At 39.3% G+C, this 20031-nt stretch overlaps 2 protein-coding genes and 1 pseudogene across 13 annotated transcripts in view; 1 reads left to right on the top strand and 2 right to left on the bottom strand.

The window, feature by feature from the left end:
- The window catches only part of ITSN2 (intersectin 2), a 154756-nt gene that overhangs the window by 18734 nt on the left and 115991 nt on the right, over positions 1–20031 (top strand). For 10 of the 12 annotated variants that reach the window (XM_009183776.4, XM_031654972.1, XM_021924639.2 and 7 more), the window contains exon 2: positions 13622–13685. In XM_009183776.4, coding sequence (XP_009182040.3) covers positions 13655–13685 — 31 coding nt within the window. In that variant the 5' untranslated portion in view covers positions 13622–13654. Of the gene's footprint in view, positions 1–1013; positions 1795–13621; positions 13686–18883; positions 18969–20031 lie in introns of those variants that run through there. The other 2 variants (XM_021924640.2, XM_031654975.1) reach the window with 2 other exon arrangements.
- Positions 7226–7546, bottom strand: LOC101005433 (60S ribosomal protein L36a-like). The gene has a single exon (XM_009183788.4). It carries the CDS (start codon positions 7544–7546, stop codon positions 7226–7228), a length of 321 nt encoding a protein of 106 aa, XP_009182052.1.
- LOC108581582 lies at positions 10998–11530 on the bottom strand (annotated as a pseudogene).

Raw genomic sequence — 20031 nt, 5'->3', positions numbered from 1 at the left:
ACCACACTAGTTACTCTGCTTTTGCAGAGTAACCTCTGCCTAGAATGTTTTCCTTCATATTCATTCATTTTAACAAATGTTTTGATGTGTAGGGCCTAAGCTAATTTGAATGCAAGCTGATATGCACATAACTGGTTGAGTCATGGGAACTGATTTGCATGTGTCTTTCTCTTTTTTGGCTTGAAGAGGAGAGAAATTTGTGCTTAGACTCTTGAGGGCCTGTGAGATCAAGGAGTCTGTCTTTAGCCCTGCCCTTTGGGCTGTTACCTGAGCCTAAAGAAGAGAGACAAAGAAAGCTTGCATTGGGAGGCTGAGGTGGGAGGATCTCTTGAGCTTAGGAGTTTGAGACCAGCTTGGGCAACATAGGGAGACCGCACCTCTATAAAAAATTTTAAAAATTAGCTGAACTTGGCAGCGCACTCTTGTGGTCCCAGCCACTTGAAAAGCTGAGGTGGGAGAATCACGTGAGCCTGGGAGGTCGAGGCTGCAGTGCGCCATGATTATGCCACTGCACTCCAGCCGGGGCAACATTGACTGTCTCTAAAAGATATGTATCTATAAAAGAAAAGAAAAATGGTAGAAAAAAATCTGTACTTTCCCAACTGCTCTTTCTTCTGCTTCTAAACTTACGTGTGTGTGTGTTCGTTCTTACTGCTGTTCCTGAACTTCTTTCTCAGAGACAGAAGTATCTGTCCCAGGTTCTAACTTGGTGTTCTAGAGCTGTCTAGTACTACTTTTTCGGGCCCTAACTTCCATTAGGTAACTTCTTTTCCTTCTCCTCTTTGTAAATTCAATCTTTATTTCTTTTTTTTTTTTTTTTTTCTAAAAATAGTTTTGTTCTGTCACCTAAAAACCAAAGCCTTATGATAACTCTGCCTCCCTTTCTTAAATCTTACCTTTTTTCCTATGTATTTTTTGAGAGGAAATCTTGCTCTGTCGCCCAGGCTGGAGGGCAGTGGTGCGATCTTGGCTCCCTGCAACCTCCATCTCCTGGGTTTAAGCTATTCTCCCGCCTCACAGGCACTCACCACCATGCCCGGCTCATTTTTGTATTTTTAGTAGAGACAGGGTTTCACCATGTTGACCACGAGACTGGTCTCCTGACTTCATGCGATCTGCCTGCCTTGGCCACCCGAAGTGCTTGGATAATAGGTGTGAGCCACTAGGCCCAGGCTCTTCCCCTTATTTTGAACATTTATTGCCTAATTTGCTTCAGTTTGGCTTTTACGGCCATCACTGTACTAGAACTACACTCACTCCAGATTGCCAACTCTAATAGCTGAGTCTTCTGTGTCAATTCCATTTTCTCCTTGAAACTCTTAACTCTGTATCCTGATTTCTCCTGTTTCTGAACTTCTGTTTCTGACTAATCTTGTCTCTTTTTTCTTATACATTGTTTCTCTGGATAGTGTCATTCACCCACATGATTACAACCACTCCCAATCCCTAATGACTACGAAATCTGAGTTTCTAGATAGAGTGTTCACTATCTCTTGAACGCTTCCATCTAGATGTCTTTGTAGGTGGATCAGATTAGGTATGCTCAAAATTGAACATTTTGTTGTTCATCCCCCAAATCTAATGTCTAGATTCCTACTTTCTTAGAGCTTCTGTGTTGATTAATATTACTGCTCTACAGTCACCCAAGATAGAAACCCATCTGTGATGCTCCTCTTTCATCTTCCACATTTAGCTCATCAGAAAATCCTGTCTATTGTACCTTTGAAATACCTCTTCTCCATTGCTGAAGTTCAAGTTCTCACTGCCTGGACTATGCTAGTCACTTCATAATTGGTATGTTTGTCTCAAGACTCAAAAATCCAGTTTGTTCCTATACTGCTTATCAGAGTTGTCTTCCTCTCCTTTTAAAAGACCAGTCTTATGTATTTTTTTTATATGTACTTTCCCTGGATAATGTAATTCACTGACATTACAAGTATTCCTAATCTCTGATAACTACCAAATCTGGGTCTCTAACTAGAATATATACTATATGTGTGTGTGTTTTTTTTCTTTTTTGAGAACACAGGATCTATAATGACACAACTTATAGAACAAATGCTGAACAAAAGAGACACAATGGACTACATAATTTCATTCATATAAAGTACCTTAACAGACAGAACGAATCTATGGTATTCGAAGTGGGGATCATGTTTCACTGGTGGGACAGAGGCTGGAAGGGAGCATAAGGAGACTTGGGGGACGGCGACAATTTTGACTTTCTTTTTCTTGATGCTGGGTAAACAAGTACATTCAACTTTTTTTTTTTTTTGAATGGGGTTTCATTCTGTCACCCAGGCTGGAGTGCAGTGGCGTGATCTCAGCTCACGGCAACCTCCACCTCCTGGGTTCAAGCGATTCTCCTGCCTCAGCCTTCCAAGTAGCTGGGACTACAAGTGTGCGCCACCATGCCCGGCTAATTTTTGTATTTTTAGTAGAGATGGGGTTACACCATCTTGGCCAGGCTGGTCTCAAACTCCTGACCTCAGGTAATCCACCACCTCGGTCTCCCAAAGTGCTGGGATTACAGGCGTGAGCCACCGTGCCCTGCCAAGTACACTTACCTTTATACTGTGTTTTAAATACTGGCTCTCCATGACTTGCACAGCAATGTCCAAAATCAATAGCATGGCTTACTGTTTTTCTTAAATTGTGTGATCTTGGTTACTTAATCTCTTTGGCTTCTATTTGTTTTTTTACATTAATTTATCTTAGAGACACTGTCTCACTTTGTTACCCAAGCTGGAGTGCAGTGGCGTGATAATATAGATCATTGTAACTTTGAACTCCTGGGCTCAAATGATCCTTTCACCTCAGCCTCCTGAGTAGCTAGAACTACAGTTCTATGCCCAACTAAGTTTTTAATTTCTTGTAGAGAAAGAGTCTCCCTGTGTTGCCCAGGCTAGTCTTGAGCTCCTGGGCTCAAGTGATCCTCCCACTGTGGCCTCCCAAAGTGCTGGGATTGCAGGTATGAGCCGTGAACCACACCTGACCTATTTAGTTGTTTCTGAAATGAAGAGGATGGAGTTCAGTATGTTGTCATTTATCTCTTAAAAAAAAAAAAATCAGATGAAATCTTATGGAGAAGCCTCAATATGTAAAACACAAAAACAGAGCCACTCTCATTGAAGTTGGTGTCCATTCCAACCTTCCCCCTTTCCTCCCTACCCCACCTCTATTGTACCGCCTTGAAACTTTTAGAACTCCAAGGAGCGTAATTTGAAGACTACTGGGTTTCTAAAGGTTTAACTCTCTTTTTTTTTTTTTTTTTTTTGAGACAGAGTCTCATTCTGTCGCTCAGGCTGGAGTGCAGTGGCACAATCTCAGGTCACTGCAACCTTCGCCTTCCAAGGTCAAGTGACCCTCCCACCTCAGCTTCATGAGTAGCTGGGACTACAGGCACACATCACCACACCCGGCTAATTTTTGTATTTTTTGTAGAGATGGTGTTTCCTTGTATTACCCAGGACTCAAACGATCTGCCTGCCTTGGTCTCCTAAAGTGCTGGGATTACAGGTGTGAGCTACCACACCTGGCCTCTTGCACCTCTTAAGATGAAGTGACTTCTTTGAAATTACATCACTCTCAAATCACACAGTTTTTGAATAGGAGTAGGAGTGGTTTTAGTGTTACACTGGCTCTTGTGCTTTCCTCCTTTTAACTAGTCCTTCTCTTAGGTTCAGAAACTTCCTTTCTTTATAACAGAGTCTATCCGCACACTATGCAATGTCATTCACTCCAAGGACACTTGGAGTTCATTCAGTTTGCCACCGACCTCAGATAATTCTTACACAAATGTTACCTCCGTGATTACATGTACCTTACTTTGATTTCTCTCAAGTAGTGTTTGTTCTATTCTCTGGGTTCTCTTGGCATTCCCCAAATCCCTTTATTATTTATTATTATTTTTGTAGGGATGGGGTCTTGCTGTGTTGTCTGGGCTGGTCTTGAACTCCTGGCCTCATCAATCCTCCTGCCTTAGTCTCTTGAGTTGTTGGGATTACAGGTGTGAGCCACTGCACCTGGCCAAATCCCTTTATTATAATGACCATTCATGTTTGATGAATAAATGAATGGTAGAATGAAAGAATGAATGAATGCTCATGTGGGGAATATATGTATTCTGTAAATTTCGTCTTACTGCAGAAACTATAAACTAGCAGGTAATTTTGCTCAGGCTCTTCTCATGTTGATGAAAAGAACCAAACTCTCTAAAATATTTGAAGAGATTTATTCTGAGCCAAATATGAGTGACCACGGCCCGTGACACAGCCTTTAGGAAGTCCTGAGAACATGTGCCCTGGTGGTTGGGGTACAGCTGGTTTTATACATTTTAGGGAGACAAGAGACTTCAATCAAATACATTTAAGAAATTCATTGGTTCCATCCAGAAAGGTGGGACAACTCGAAGGGGAGGGTGGCCTTTCAGTTTATAGGTAGATTTAAAAATTTTCTGGTTGACAATCGGTTGAGTTTATCTAAAGGTCTGGGATCAGTAGAAAGGAAAAGACTGGGTTATGATGGTAAGAGGTTATAAAGACTAAAGTTTTATCATGCAGATGAAGCCTCTGGGTGGCAGGCTTCTGAGAGGATAGATTGTAAATGCTTCGTATCAGACTATCTGTGTTGATGTTAATGCCAGTGAGATTTAATGAGTATGTCTGAACCCCACTTCCCATCATGGCCTGAACCAGCCTCAGGTTAAATTTTAACAGTGCCCTGGATGAGAAGGAAGTCCATTCAGATGGTTAGGGGGCCTTAGAATTTTATTTTTGGTTTACATTAATATAAAACTGACCTTGATCTCCTTGGGAACTGAATGAGACAGGAACATTTTTCTCAGCTGATCAGCAAGTATAGTTTGGACGATGGCTGTGTGTACCTAGCACATGCTGGGAGTGGCAGACACCCTAGAGAAAGTTTTATAAAATATACCTGCAGGAAGCTGGGCACAGTGGTGCACACTTGTAGTCCTGGCTACTCGAGAGGCTGAGGTGGCAGGAGGCTCTCTGGAGATCAGGAGTTTGAGTCTAGCCTGGGTAATGTAGCAAGGCCATGTCTCAAAAAAAAAAAAAGGCCAGGCACGGTGGCTCACACCTGTAATCCCAGCACTTTAAGAGGTTGAGGTGGGCTGATCACGAGGTCAGGAGTTCAAGACCAGCCTGGCCAACATGGTGAAACCCCGTCTCTACTAAAAATACAAAAAATTAGCCGGGCATGGTAGTGCGCGCCTGTAATCCCAGCTACTTGGGAGGCTGAGGCAGGAGAATCACTTGAACCCAGGAGACTGAGGTTGCAGTGAGCCGAGATCATGCCACTGAACTTCAGCCTGGGTAATAGAGCGAGAATCTGTCTCAAAAAAAAAAAAAAAAGATATCTATACCCACATATATACGTATAGACACACACACACCCCTGCAGGAACTTGATGATTGATGATTGTGCTTTTGAATGTCAAACCATTAGTCAAATTTATTTAATCAAAATGATTCAAAATATTGAATCACGAAGTAATTAAAAAACCTGAGCCTTCTTCCTCACTCTCAATAAAAAACCTTCAGAATTCAATGGAAATAAACCTTTCTTTAAAAGTATACTCAAAAGAAAGAAAAGCCAAGTTACAGGAGAGCCATGTTGCACAACTCTGATTTCTGCAGGGTTTAATGGAAGTAGGTTGGAGCCTGTTCTGCTTCCTGCTGGTTTCTTTTCTGTATATTCATTTATCGTTGCCTCTTCCTGCTTGCTTTATTCACATCTTTTTTGGTATCTTAACTGTATTATTTACCCAATTCATTTGTTCAGCAAATATTTATCGAGTGTTTTCTTTGGAAGATCTGATTTAGAAACCAGGCATACGGAGGTAAATTAAAGTGGTCTCTCCCCAGGACATGTGAAACAGGCAATCATGAAATTAAAATAGTGTAATAAATGAGATTATTGCGGTGTAAACAAGTGTATGGACACACAGAGGAGATAGTGATTACTTGGGAGGATAGAAGTCTTTCAAAGACAAGATGACATTTGAATTGGGAATCAAAGAAGGAGAAGAAAGTGATGACCATGACAAAGGGAGCAACTCTTCATGAAGTAGAGGAGAGAACAAAAGTTACTGTTTCAAAAAAGGTTGATATACTTAGGACATATGGAAATGGAAAGTACCTGGAGAATGTGGTAGAGTGAGATACTGAAGAGGGCCGTATTTTACACTAGAAGTTTGGACTTTAACTTGTAATCAGTGGAAGATTTTCTAAGCATATTCTAAGGAAAGGGGCAGGGGCATCAATTAGAGCTTTAAGAAAAAACTACTAGCTGTGTGGAAGGGTCTCAAGGCAAGAACATTTATTTAGGTTCTATTCATACTGTACAATTAGTAAGTATCCCAGGTGATATGAGTGGGCAAGTTGGGAAACTTAAAAACAGAGCACTGGGCTGGGCATGGTGGCTCACACCTGTAATCCCAGCACTTTGAAAGGCTGAGGTGGGCGGATCACCTGAGGTCAGGAGTTCAAGACCAGCCTGGCCAACATGGCGAAACCCCATTTCTACTAAAAACACAAGAATTAGCCAGGCATGGTGGTGGGCACCTGTAATCCCAGCTACTCGGGAGGCTCAGGCATGAGAATCACTTGAACCTGGGAGGCGGAGGTTGCAGTGAGCCAAGATCGCGTGCTGCACTCCAGCCTGGGGGATAGAGTGAGACTCTGTCTCCAAAAAAAGAAAAGAAAAAACAGCACTGGAAGGCTGGGTGCAGTGGCTTTTGCTTGTAATCCCAGCACTTTGGGAGGCCAAGGTGGGAGGTTCGCTTGAGCGCAGGAGTTGGAGACCAGCCTGGGAAATGTAGTGAGGCCACATCTCTACCAAAAAATTTAAAAATTAGTCGAGCATGGTGGTACATGCCTGTAGTCCTAGCTACTCAGGAGGCTGAGACGGGCAGATTGCTCAAGCCCAGGTGGCAGAGGTTGCAGTGAGCTGAGATCATGCCTCTGCATTCCTGCCTGCATGGCAGAGTGATGCTTTGTCTTAAAAAACCAGAGCACTGGACATTTACATCAGAGACACAGTTTCTGGGACCTTTGCTCTTAACTTGTGATCTTTTACAAGTTTCTTAGTTTTTCCATCTTGAAAATTGAGGGTTTTGGACTAAATGATAATTGTAATTATTATTATTATTTAACATAAACTCAAGATTTTATTGTCTTCATAATAAAAGAAAAGATGACACTTAGAACTGGTTTACTTGGCTCTTTCTCTTCTTATCTCCTCCCAGTTCAAAATGCTTGCATCTTTTAATAGCCAGCATTCTCTTAGATCTGCAGTTGGGCTCAATGCACTCAAGCCTTAGCACAATCTTCTTTGTAGTTTTAGCCTTCTTTTGGAAAATCAGCTTAGTTTGCCCACCATAGCCGCTCTGCTTCCTGTCATAACACCACTTTCCATGAGCATACAGAGAATCCTTGCCCTTCTTGTACTGTGTCACTTCGTGGGGTTGGTGCTTGCCACACTTATTACAGAAAATCCTGTGGGTTTTAGGAATGTTCACCATGTTTGCGTGAGTGCTGTTGCCATGGAAGGTAATTGTAATTCTTTCTGTAACTGTGCTTCTTAACAAACAAAAACTTTAACCTTGGCTGGGCCAAGGGGTTTGGAGTTTGATCAAGATGGTGAAACCCCATCTCTACTAAAAATACAAAAATTAGGCCGGGCATGGTGGCTCATGCCTGTAATTGCAACACTTTGGGAAGCCGAGGCAGGCAGATCACCTGAGGTCAGAAGTTCGAAACCAGCCTGGCCAACATGGCGAAACCCACCTCTACTAAAAATATAAAAATTAGCTGGGCGCGGTGGTGGGCGTCTGTAATCGCAGCTACTCGGGAGGCTGAAGCAGGAAAATCGCTTGAACCTGGGAGGTGGAGGTTGCAGTGAACCGAGATCACGCCATTGCACTCCAGCCTGGGTGACAGAGGGAGATTCCATCTCAAAAAACAACAACAAAAAAAAACTAGCCGGGCATGGTGGTGTGTGCTTGTAGTCCCAGCTAATTAGAAGGCTGAGGCCGGAGAATTGCTTGAACCCAGGAAGTGGAGGTTGCAGTGAGCCGAGATTGTGCCACTGCACTCCAGTCTGCGTGACAGAATGAGACTCCATCTCAAAAAACAAAAAAACCCCTAAACCTTAATTAAGCGACTTTTCACTTACAATGGCTGTGACTTTTTCTGAGTCTTACTGACCCTTTGTAAAACAGGATTTCCTGCTTTTGTTCTAGCATTTCTACTTTTTTCTGTCTTAGTGTGAGTATATTTTCTACATTGTCTGTTTAGCAATTACTCCAAATTGCATCTGAATTATATTAAATTGAAGCAGTGTTCTTTGCCTTATGCCTACCATTTACCCAATATGTTTTATTGGTTTCTACAAAGGTAACAATGCCAGTTCTCCATTAATTTTTAATGAGCAGCAAAATCATATGAATATTCTAAAAACCGTATGTAACTAACAGTATTCAAAATATATGATGACTGCACATTGCCAAAATTGCCCGTCACTACATGTCATCCCCTGTGAAGAGTAGAAACGGGTGTTTGTTGGATGCCGACTTTAGTTGCACTTGCCTGAAACAGGCACCCGTCATGTACCTGGGGATATGCTGGTTACCCTTTTCTTCCTTTCAGAGAGTTATACCAAGAGATAAGAAACAATTAGCACTCCCTAATTTATGTATGTGATTGATGCTGTCCAGTGTGTTGGGAGTCATCTCTGGCTTGTTTTTCTTCTCCTGGACAAATGTGTTAACAGTAAGTTCTCCTGCTGTTTGCAGGAACCTGTGATGCATTATCTCCATTTAAGAGAGGAAGAGGCAGACAAAGCCCATGGGAAGTTCATGGGCTTTAGAATTAGACAGACTTGGGGTTGCATTCTGGCTTCATGACATACTGAATTTGGGCAAGTAATTTAATCTCTTCAGTTTCTTCTGTGAAATGAGTACAGTATCATCTGCCTTGCAGGGATATGTGAGAGGAGTATCCGTATTATCAAAGGTGCCTAGCAGTATCTGGCACCTGGTAGATAAGTCTACAAGCTTCTCAGTGTCTGAAGCTCCTTCTGCAGAACCTGAAACATACTATATTCTCAGTGAACATTCAGCATGACACAGCACCTCTACTGTGATCAACAGAAGTGTATTGAATTAATGGTAAACAGTAAATGTTAATTTATTAATTGCTTTTTGAAAAATGTAAAAGTTTTTCGTATCTGCTGCATTTTCAAAATTTCAATTATAATTATAATTATTCTTTAAGTACTACTCTGCAAATAGACTAGTAGAATTGTTAAGCATTAGGTAATTATTCCACAGTGGGGCAGAGAGAATGTAAATGTAATAGATATGAAATACGTTTTAAAAGCTTATTGGTTCCAACAAAATATACTCCCATATTTTACATACAACATAAATGTTACATATAATATGGTACCTATATGCATGGGTGGCTAAATTCCACATACCAGATGATAAAGATTCTGTAATACTAGTACCTTCAGCTCTTCAGCTTTACCCAAGGGATTTGCCCTTATTGCCAGTAATATTATTAATATTTGGTTCATTCTCAGGTTTTATTTCAGAATTATGCCTGTGATTATTGAGGATCTGCTGTTTGGCATTCTTTTTTTTTCCAAGTAAAACTGTATCCAGCTTTAGTAGAGCTACTTTCCATAAACAATCATGGTATTTCAGGCAGGACATTAGCAGACAATCATTAACAGTATACAACAACTTTCTTTCCCCCCCACCCTATCTCTCTCTCTCTCTCTCTCTTTTTTTTTTTTTTTTTTTTAAAAGCTATGTTGTTAGCACACAGAACACTTCATTGTTGTTTTTGGGGGAAGGGCCATATGTCACTGATGGAATGTCTCCGAAGCTGGACGAATGTGGGGAAAACACCTTTCCCTTCTAGTTTTGAGAGAGTTCCTCTTTGCTCCCGGGAGGAGGGATTCCCTGGCTTTAACACACATGGCCACCTTGGCACGTAAAACCATGTGGAATGGAAAACAAATTTGTTTTTATGTCCTCTTCTCCCTTTCCATCTTTCAGCAGAGACTTAACTCCCTTAAACCCAGACATCTGTTGGGACCTGATCCCCAATCATTAGTTACCAGTGTGTAAGGCAATCTGGACTCTCCAGTGATGCCACTGAGATGGCATCCGTCAAAAGAGCATTGGTTCTTCAGATAAATTCTGCTATTTTCATTTCACTTCCTGAAAGTCAGGGTCAACTGGTGAAAAGTTGTTAAACAATATGCTAAATGTGAAATGTCAACCCTCACTCTAAACTTTCCCTGTTCACAGCATCAGATGAAGACTTTGTTGGGTTTTAGAGTGGCTTTCTGATTTTTGGTCGTCTACTGAAGAAGGGAGTTTGAAAGTTGTGGCCGGGCGCAGTGGCTCATGCCTGTAATCCCAGAAATTTGGTAGGCTGAGGCAGGTGGATCACCTGAAGTCAGGAGTTCAAGACCATCCTGGCTAACATAGTGAAACCCCATTTCTACTAAAAATACAAAAAATTAGCCGGGTGTGATGTTACGCACCTGTAATCCCAGCTACTTGGGAGGCTGAGGCAGGAGAATTGCTTAAACCTGGGAGGCGGAGGTTGCAGTGAGCTGAGATTGTACCATTGCACTCCAGCTTGGGCAACAAGAGTAAAACTCTACCAAAAAAAAAAAAAAAATGTGGCCAGGCACAGTGGCTCACACCTGTAATCTCAGCACTTTGGGAGGCTGAGGCAGGTGGATCACCCAAGGTCAGGAGTTCGAGACAAGCCTGACCAACATGGTGAAACCCCATCTCTACTAAAAATACAAAAATTAGCCGGGCGTGGTGGTGCCTGCCTGTAATCCCAGCTACTCAGGAGACTGAGGTTGCAGTGAACTAAGATCACGCCACTGCACTCTAGCCTGGGCGACAGAGTGAGAATTCATCTCAAAAAAAAAAAAAAAAAAAAAGTAAAACAAAATTCTGCATTTTTATAAACTTGATAAAAAATAGTATTTCAAACTGTACAGTCACCAGAAGTACAGTTATAAAAAATGCACACACTTCACTTGGCATCTCCAACACTTTCAGCTTTCAGTGCCCCGTCTGTTTTGGCATCTCCATTTTCTGCAAGGTTATTCCCCTCCTTGCCAGCATCAGCTTTTCCCTTTTTCCCTTTGGGTACCTTCTCTCCCTTCTTTGCAGGGGTCTTTTCAGGCTTGGGCTCTGGCTTTGGAGGAGCAGGTTTAGCAGACAACCTCGTGGATCTTCTCTGTGGTTCGTTCTTCACCTTGGCTTTATCTCCTTCGGCATCCCCTTCACCCTTTCTCTTGGGCATGGTGGTGGCGACGGTGGTGGGAGGTAAGCGCCTGGCACAGGGGGCAGTGGCATGCAGGCTTTGGTTGGTCCGGGGTTCGTTCTCGCCTCTTCTTCTTCATACTGCTCTCTATTTGGCATTCTTTTGTATTCGCAGAATACGTGATGACCAACAAATGGTTCTAGACAGATGATTTGTAAGTTTTAGACCTAGATCCCAACTGATTGAGGCCTTGTGTCCATGGGATCCCATTCCTCATTGGTTTTTCTGTTGTTAGAGCCATCTTTAGTAATTCACATGCTATTATGCAGAGTTAGAAAATGCATTATTTGCAATAGTGGGTTTTCTCCCACATTTTAAAATGGTCTCAGCCACAGAAAACTAATAAAGGCCCTTGCTACTGCATATCTGTTAAGTAGATAGTTTGTTTTCAGGCATATAGCTTATTTTGAGTTAACATTACTTATGATTTAAAATTGAAGAAGTAAAAATGTTATATTTGTTTGCAGTATTTCTGTATTTGAGGAAGTTGTAGTCATAACTTGATTTATGGGACTTCCTTCTGTGTTCATTTTTAAGCTAGCTATAAAATGGTGACAAATGTTGACCATGATGTATATACTACTTAATGCCTTCTTTGTTTAAAATGGCTGTGCAAATATTTTTCTTAGGCTTCTAAAAATATAAATATTTAAATGATTTGGGTAAATATATGAGATGCAGCATGATCTTTTAATAGAGTAGAGTTTTCCTGCAATATTATGATCCATGGTTTTAATTACTAAGTGCATTGCAGTAAATTTGCTAGGCCTTCACTTCCTAACTGGTCCTTATTCTCAAAATTTGTGGAACAGGCTGGACGCAGTGGCCTGTAATCCCAACACTTTGGGTGGCTGAGGGAAGCAAATCACTTGAGCTTAGGAGTTCAAGACTAGCCTGGCCAACATGGTAAAACCTTGGCTCTACTAAAACAAACAAACAAACAAAAATTAGCCGGGCATATGGTGATGTGCGCCTATAGACCCAGCTACTCAGGAGGCTGAGGCTGGAGAATTACTTGAACCTGGGAGGTGAGGTTGCAGTGAGCCGAGATTGTGCCTCTGCACTCCAGCCTAGGTGACAGAGCGAGACTCCGTCTCAAGGAAAAAAAAAAACTCAGAAAAATATTCATGAAACAAATTTTGAATTTATTGACAGCTGAATAATGAATTCAGAGTTCAGAATGATATTGCACTCTCCTTTTCTGGATGTTTGCAAAATAGCAGCCATTTGTTGAATACCCTATGTGGCAGGCGGTTTAATGGATTATGTTTAACACTTTAAAAAATACTTCTGCAGAGTATTTTTTATAGGTGAGTAATCTGAGTCTCAAAAAAGGTTAAATAACTTTTCCATGGTCATAGATGGGAGAATAGCAGAGCTGGGTTTGAACCCAGAGCTGTGAATTTCCAAAGTCCCTTCTCTTAGAGTGCTTGCCAAACACATTTAGTTATTATGTATTTTAATAATTATGTGTGTGTTTTAGTAATTACTTTTAGACTATTTTATAAACCCCTTGAGCTCACTTAAACAGCTGTGCTACATTTATTTTGAATAATTTTCTTGTTTGGGAGTTTTAAAAAAATGATAGTATGGGCTGGGTGCAGTGGCTCACGCCTGTTATCTCAGCACTTTGGGAGGCTGATGTGGGCGGGTCACTTGAGGCCAGGAGTTTGAGACCATTCTGGTAAACCTGGCAAAACCCTATCCCTACTAAAAACACAAAAATTAGCCAGGCATGGTGTAGCATTCCTGTAGTGCCAGCTAGTCAGGTGGCCGAGGTATGAGAATTGCTTGAACCCAGGGGGCAGAGGTTGCAGTGAGCTGAGATTACACCACTGCCCTCCAGCCTGGGTGACAGAGTGAGACTGTTTCAAAAAAAAAAAAAAGGATTTCCATGTTATTTTTACATACTTAGTTTATACAATTGATTTATTTTCTTCTTTCCCAAATTAATTTCTACAAGAATGTTGGTTCATGCCAAGGGTTTCTTTATTCAGTATCTGCTATTGAATATGTGACTGTTTTTCTGTATTAAGGCAGCGTGATTACCCAACAGAATCTCTTACCCTTCCTCAAATGTGAATTCTGCCTGTTCAGCAGCAGCAGAAGCTCTGCATTGTTTTCTGTTGGAAGTGTGAGCTGAAGGGGACAGACATTCCTACTGCTTAGCGGGTGCACTAAGCTGTGATCTGCCCTTGTTGTATTACCAACGGCACAATATTTTTATGTTGCAGATGGCCGAGAGCTAGCAAGGAAAACTCAGGACCATGATGGCTCAGTTTCCCACAGCTATGAATGGTAAGCAGCTTTGTGCTTGTGGCAAGATGAGGTTATGATTTTTTTTTTTTTGGTAGAGGTTTAAAATATTCATGTAGATAATTTTCCTTAAGCTTATAAATACAAAACTTGAAGTATTCTTGTTGAAAATATTTTGGAACACTGCATATATCTTCTGTAAGAATATTATGTTGTAAATCCCATGACTGTATTCTGGAATGTGTGTTTGCCATTGAGCAGTTAGGAATAACCAAAAGGTGTATTGTGCTTGATGCATAAAACTGGATGACAAAAAGCAGAGTGCTATAAGGTGACTATTAAAGGTATTTTGATGGCATAAGATGATCGTAAACCGATGAAGCCAATAAATATTAACTTAGTAATATTTATGTAAGATTACGTTTTCCCTTTAGATAAGATTACGTATGCCTGCATACATAATTGTTTAATATGAAACATTTTAAAAGAAAGTGCTGGCTGGGTGCAGTGGCTCATGCCTGTAATTCCAGTACTTTGTGAGGCTGAGGCAGGCAGATCACTTTAGGTCAGGAGTTCAAGACCAGCCTGGTCAACATGGTGAAACCCCATCTCTACTGAAAATACAAAAACTAGCCAAGCGTGGTCATGGGCACCTGTAATCCCAGCTACTTGGGAGGTTGAGGCAGGAGAATCACTTGAACTACCTGGGAGGTGGCGGTTGCAGTGAGCCTGGGAAAGAGTGAGACTCCATCTCAAAAACAAAAAAAAGAAAAGGAAAAAGAAAATGCTTACGTAATTTCAATAATGAAAAATGTTTAAAGTTTTGTTCTGATTGTAGCTTTAATTCTTTCCCCAAGTACTAATTAACTACCCTTAATAGGTATTGTTACTGTGTTTGTCATTTATAATTAATTGAAAAAAATGCATTATATTTTTAAATCGCTAAAGAAATCTAGATACTGAGTTCTTAATTTTATGGTAAATTGTATTAGCTAATTGTAGATAAGTATCAGGAAATAGAGAATAAACTCAATAATTCTTTATTATTTAAATTGAAAACAGTAATATTAAAGCATTAAAAAAAAGGAGGGAAGAATCACCATTCCACCATCTTCATGAAGCCGTTCTGTTTTGATATTACCATCTAGTGTTAATCAGTTGTTTTTTAAACTTGTTTTCAGACATAGGACCAAATCATTACATTAATAACAAAAATACATGTTGTATATCTAAAGTTTTATACCTCAGGATTTAGGAAAATCTTGGAGAAGTGAATTATTTGTATAAGTGAAAATACATGTTGTATATCTAAAGTTTTATGCCTCAGGATTTAGGAAAATCTTGGAGAAGTGAATTATTTGTATAAAAGGTAGAATCAAATTCTAATGCGTGATAAGATCCTGTGTCATTTAAGTATAGACTTGAAGTAAAGATTTTATTGTTTCGTGTTTTACCTTTTCAACCTATTATTTAAGGATTAATGTGAGTATTGCTCCTATTGGGAAAATGGTGTGGGATTATAAAGATTGATGCCACAGACAATTTTTAATAATTAAATAATTTTTCCATAATGAGTGATATATGTAAGTTTAAAAGTAGGGCAGTAATTGTAGTAGTAACATGCTCTACTCAAGTTTGAGCATTTTTGTGCCCCATACAAAGGAATTTGCACTAAACAGTTGAATTGTAAACTTCAGGCAACATATTAATCAGGTTTATAAGCAAAATGAACATAAAGCGGTACAGTCCCGGTCCTTCTTTATTCTGCTTCTTCCATTCCATAAACATTTATATATCTACTTTGCAGTTCATTGCATTATACAAAATATAACATTGAGAACAAGTGAAATATTCAATAACAAAAGAATGATTATGTGAATAATCATCTAAAATATTGGAAAATGTGTTTAGAAGTGCTATATAGACATACAGATAATAATTTTTTTTAAACTTCTGAAGAATTAATTGCATGTGTAGACTGTGTTACCTTCCTACTTAGAAGATTGACGATAACTTAGACATATTTAATTTAAGTTCAGTTCAGGATTTAAGATGTTACTGGAGAGCAGCATTCATGTATAGTACAAAACTTTGCTCCTCTAGTAATCCTGACATAGATTGTTAAATTTTTTTGATGCCCATTGCTATTGGGAGTTGTCTGTAAGTATGCCTGTGTGTGAATGTATATGTGTGTGTGTATGTGTGTATGTATAGATGTGTGTGTGTGTGTAAAAACAGAGATGAGACTACTTACTGGATGAGATCTAGCCTATAGTAGATGTTCTGTTAATGTGAACTTTTTTTTCTTCACTGACTATAAGAACTTGTTTGAAAGAGCCAGCAGGTGAGATGAGAATAAGCAACAGAAATGTTTATGAAAATCCCATATTTTCAATATCAGTTATGAGTTGGGGGAAGTGGATAGAATTTTAATGTATTTCTAACATGATTATTAGATACTGTAAAAGTTTGTTAGCTTTTTAGGGATATATTAGACATCAACCCCCAAACTTAGATTTTTCTGCCTCTTCAGTAAGGCTTACAGATAAATATAGACTAGGATTGGGAGATTTTTACTTGAAGTTCAAAGTAACAAACTTTTGCCTTGTCAAAGCGTTCTGTTAGTTGATATATCTAAATAAGAAAGCCAGGATTGAATTAACTATTTTAAAATTGGCTTTGATTACATGTATTGCCCAGTTTTCTGATTTCAGTGTTTGGTTTTTTGAGACAGGGTCTCCACTCTGTTGCCCAGGTTGGAGTGTAGTGGTATGAACACAGCTCACTGCAGCCCTGACTTGCTAGATTCAAGCAATCCTCCTGCCTCTGCCTCCTGAGTAGCTGGGACCACAGGCGTGAGCCACCACACCCAGCTAATTTTTAAATTTTTTGTAGAGATGGGAGTCTCACTATGTTGCCCAAGCTGGTCTTGAACTCTTGAGCTCAAGTAGTCCTCCCACCTTAGCCTCCCAAAGTGCTTGGATTACAGGCATGAGCTATCACACCTGACCAGTGTTATCTTTTTGTTCCTAGAAAATTCTTGGTGCATTAATACTTTATGTTTTAATATGATTAAGTTTTTAAAAGGTTATTTGAACACTACTAAAAAATTATTCCTTGTTAAAATGCCTTAGAACATTTTTATTCTCTTGGTTACATTAATCATGATAATATGTAACCATGATTGTTGTGTGTGATTTTCTTGGCTGGTGGAGTCTCTTTAAAATATTAGAGTCTGTGAGTTCCTTTAAGGTGTTTTTTTTGTTTGTTTTTGTTTTTCGAGACAGGGTCTTGCTCTGTCAACCCACCCTGGAGTACAGTGGCATGAACGTTGCTCGCTGCAATCTCAACCTCCCAGGCTCAAGCAATTCCTTCTGTCTCAGTCTCCAGAGTAACTGGGACTACAGACATGTGCCACCATTACCATCTACTTAAACAAAATTTTTTTAGACATGGGGTCTCACTGTGTTGGCCAGGGTGGTCTCAACTCCTGGGCTCAAGTGATCCCCTGCCTCAGCCTTCCGAAGCACCCAACCCAATGGTTCATTTTATTCATCTTCGTACCCCATAAATGTTTACTGAATGAATGAATATGAAGGTGTCCAGATTACTGATTGGAGACATGAGGAACTAAGCAGTAAACATAAACAGATGGGTTGAGTTAGCCCTTGTGAATACACGTAGCCAAGGAAATGTGAGGAGATAGTAATATATATGACAGCATCATATTGTGATGAGCACTGGTGATGCAGCAGAACTCTGTTTTGTCTTAAGACAGCAGTGGAGTCTATCACTGCCTGGGGATATATACCCGTGTATGTTAGGGCGGCTTTTAAGCCTTCCTAACCAAACTCTTCAGACTTAAAATAGTCTTAAGGTTTCTAACTAAAGAGCCTTAGTTTCAGGCTATTCCCTGAGAAAGATTTGAATGCTCTGACTACTTTTTAATTATATTGTTCCCTGGGATTGGGTTGAATAAGGAAACTAATTTATGGAGCACTCTTCATATGGCAGGCATGTATTAGATGCTTTATATTTTTGTTTTAGTTTATTTTAAAGTTGGGTTTATTGGGGGTATAATTCACCCTTTTAAAGTAATACAGTTTGATGAGTTTCTATGACTGTGTTTAGTCATATAAATTAGGATATAAAACATTTGCATCACCTAAAAAGTTCTCTGTAGCCTTATACCTCCACCTTTAGCCACGTATGATTGGCAACCACTAATCAGATTTCTGTCCTTACAGTTCTGCCTTTTCCTGAATGTCATATAAATGGAATACATAATATGTAGCCTTTGGTGTCTGGCTTCTGTCACTTAGCAAAATATCTTTGTGATTCATTCATAATGTTGCATGCATTTCTTCTGTTTACTGCTGAGTAGTATTCCATTGTATAAATGTGTACCACAATTTATTTATCCGTTCAGCCATTCAGGTGCAGAACATTTGGGTTATTTCCAGGTTTTAGTGATTATGACTAAATCTGCTGTAACCATCAGAGAACAGGTTTTTATGTGGAAATAGGTCTTTATTTCTCTTGGGTATTTACCCGAGAGTCTTTTGTTAATACTCAAGAGTCTATTGTTGGCTCATGTGGAAATATATATTTAACTTCACAAGAAATTGCCAAACTGTTTTCCAAAGCGACTGTCACATTTGCTTTCCCACCAGCATATATGAGTTGCAGTTGTTTGGCATCTTTATCAGCACTCTGTATTTTTTTTAAATTTGTTTTTAAATTTTCAGACATGCTAATAGACATGTAATGATACCTTTTTGTGGCTTTAATTTACATTTCCCTGATGATAGTGATATTGAGCATCTTGTCACATGCTTATTTGCCATCTGTTTATCTTTGATGTGTCTGTTCAAATCTTTTGTTCCTTTTTTTTGGAGGAGGGATTATTTTCTAATTTTTGAGTTGGATAGTTCTATATATATGCTGACCTATATTTATTGAATATGTTTTGCAAATGTTTTCTCTCAGTCTGTAGTTTGTCTTTTCCTTAAGAGCCTCCTTTAACAGAGTGGACATTTTAGATTTTTATGAAGTCCAGTTTGTCAAAATGTTTTAATGATTTTTGCCTTTTGTGTTCCAAAAAGTCATTGCATAATCCAAAATCACAAACATTTTCTTCCAGAAGTTTTATATCTAGTTCTGTGATTCACTGAGAGTTAATTCATGTAAATGCTGGAAGGTTGAGATTCTTTTGTTGTTTTTTTCATATGGATATCCAGTTCTTTCAGCACCATTTTCTGAAAGGACTGTTTTCTACCTTGGATTATCTTCTCATCTTGTTGGAAATCAATGGACAATATATTTGTGAGTGTATTTCTTTTTAATTACCAACAAGACAGATAGTTTAAGACTCTTAATTAAGCCTGAGTAGACTCTAGTCTTGCCTTCAACACTTACCAATTTTATTACCTTGGGCAAATTATTTAATATCTCTCTACCACTGTTTCCTTCTCTGAAAAACAGTGATAGCATTAGTTACTTCATGGGATTCTTATGAGACTTACTTGAAGCAGTACATGTAAAGCTCTTAGAAAAGTACCTGACACGCAGTGAGTTTCATTAAGTGTTAGTTATAACGGAGGTGTATTACATGTAATCTTTACAACAGGCCTGTGGAGTTACATAATATTCCTAGTTTATAGAGGTGGCATCTGAATTACAAAGAACATGAGCATCTTATCCATATATGTTGGGACATAGTATAGTGCGGAGTTCAGCATGCAGGCTCTGGAGTCAGGCTACCCAGGTTCTAATCTCAGCTCTGTCACTTACTGTATGACCTTGAGCAAGTTACTTTATCACCATGGGTTTTCGGTTTCCTTACCTATAAAATGAGAATAATAATAGTACTTTAATGTATAGGTTAATGCTGGGGGCTTAGTGAGTTACTGCATATAAAGTCCCTGACAGTAGTCAGGGTTCAGTAAAGGTGAGCTGCTTCCATCTTTGTCATCCTTTGTTGTTGTCATTTTTGTTGTTTTTAAAATCAGCATCATCATTTTTCTGAAGTCATATAATAGAAAATCAGTTCTGTGGCTACACTACTTGCCTTCCTAGTGACAGGAATCCTGACAGGTTTATTTTATTTTCTGATAAACTGGTAAACCAAGTAGGATTTTTACTACATATGTGGTATTTCTTTATTTAGAAAGTGTGTAGGTTTAGCTATTTTAGGTCCTTAGTTCTTCAGTACATCTGTTTCTTTATTTTTAACTATAATCTTAAAACTTCTCTTAAAGAGAGGATATTTATAGATTTTTTAATCCAGTCACTTAGGACTAAGAATAATTTGTTGAATCCATATTAGTGTTAAAAATTATAGTGAGCACCTACTTTTCAGTGATATACATTCCTAGGAAATTGTAAG

Source organism: Papio anubis, chromosome 14 (genome assembly GCF_008728515.1).
Source record: "Papio anubis isolate 15944 chromosome 14, Panubis1.0, whole genome shotgun sequence".
In the NCBI taxonomy this organism is placed as follows: domain Eukaryota; kingdom Metazoa; phylum Chordata; class Mammalia; order Primates; family Cercopithecidae; genus Papio; species Papio anubis.
Note: the sequence above shows the minus strand (reverse complement) of the source record. Positions and strands in the feature narration are given on the sequence as shown.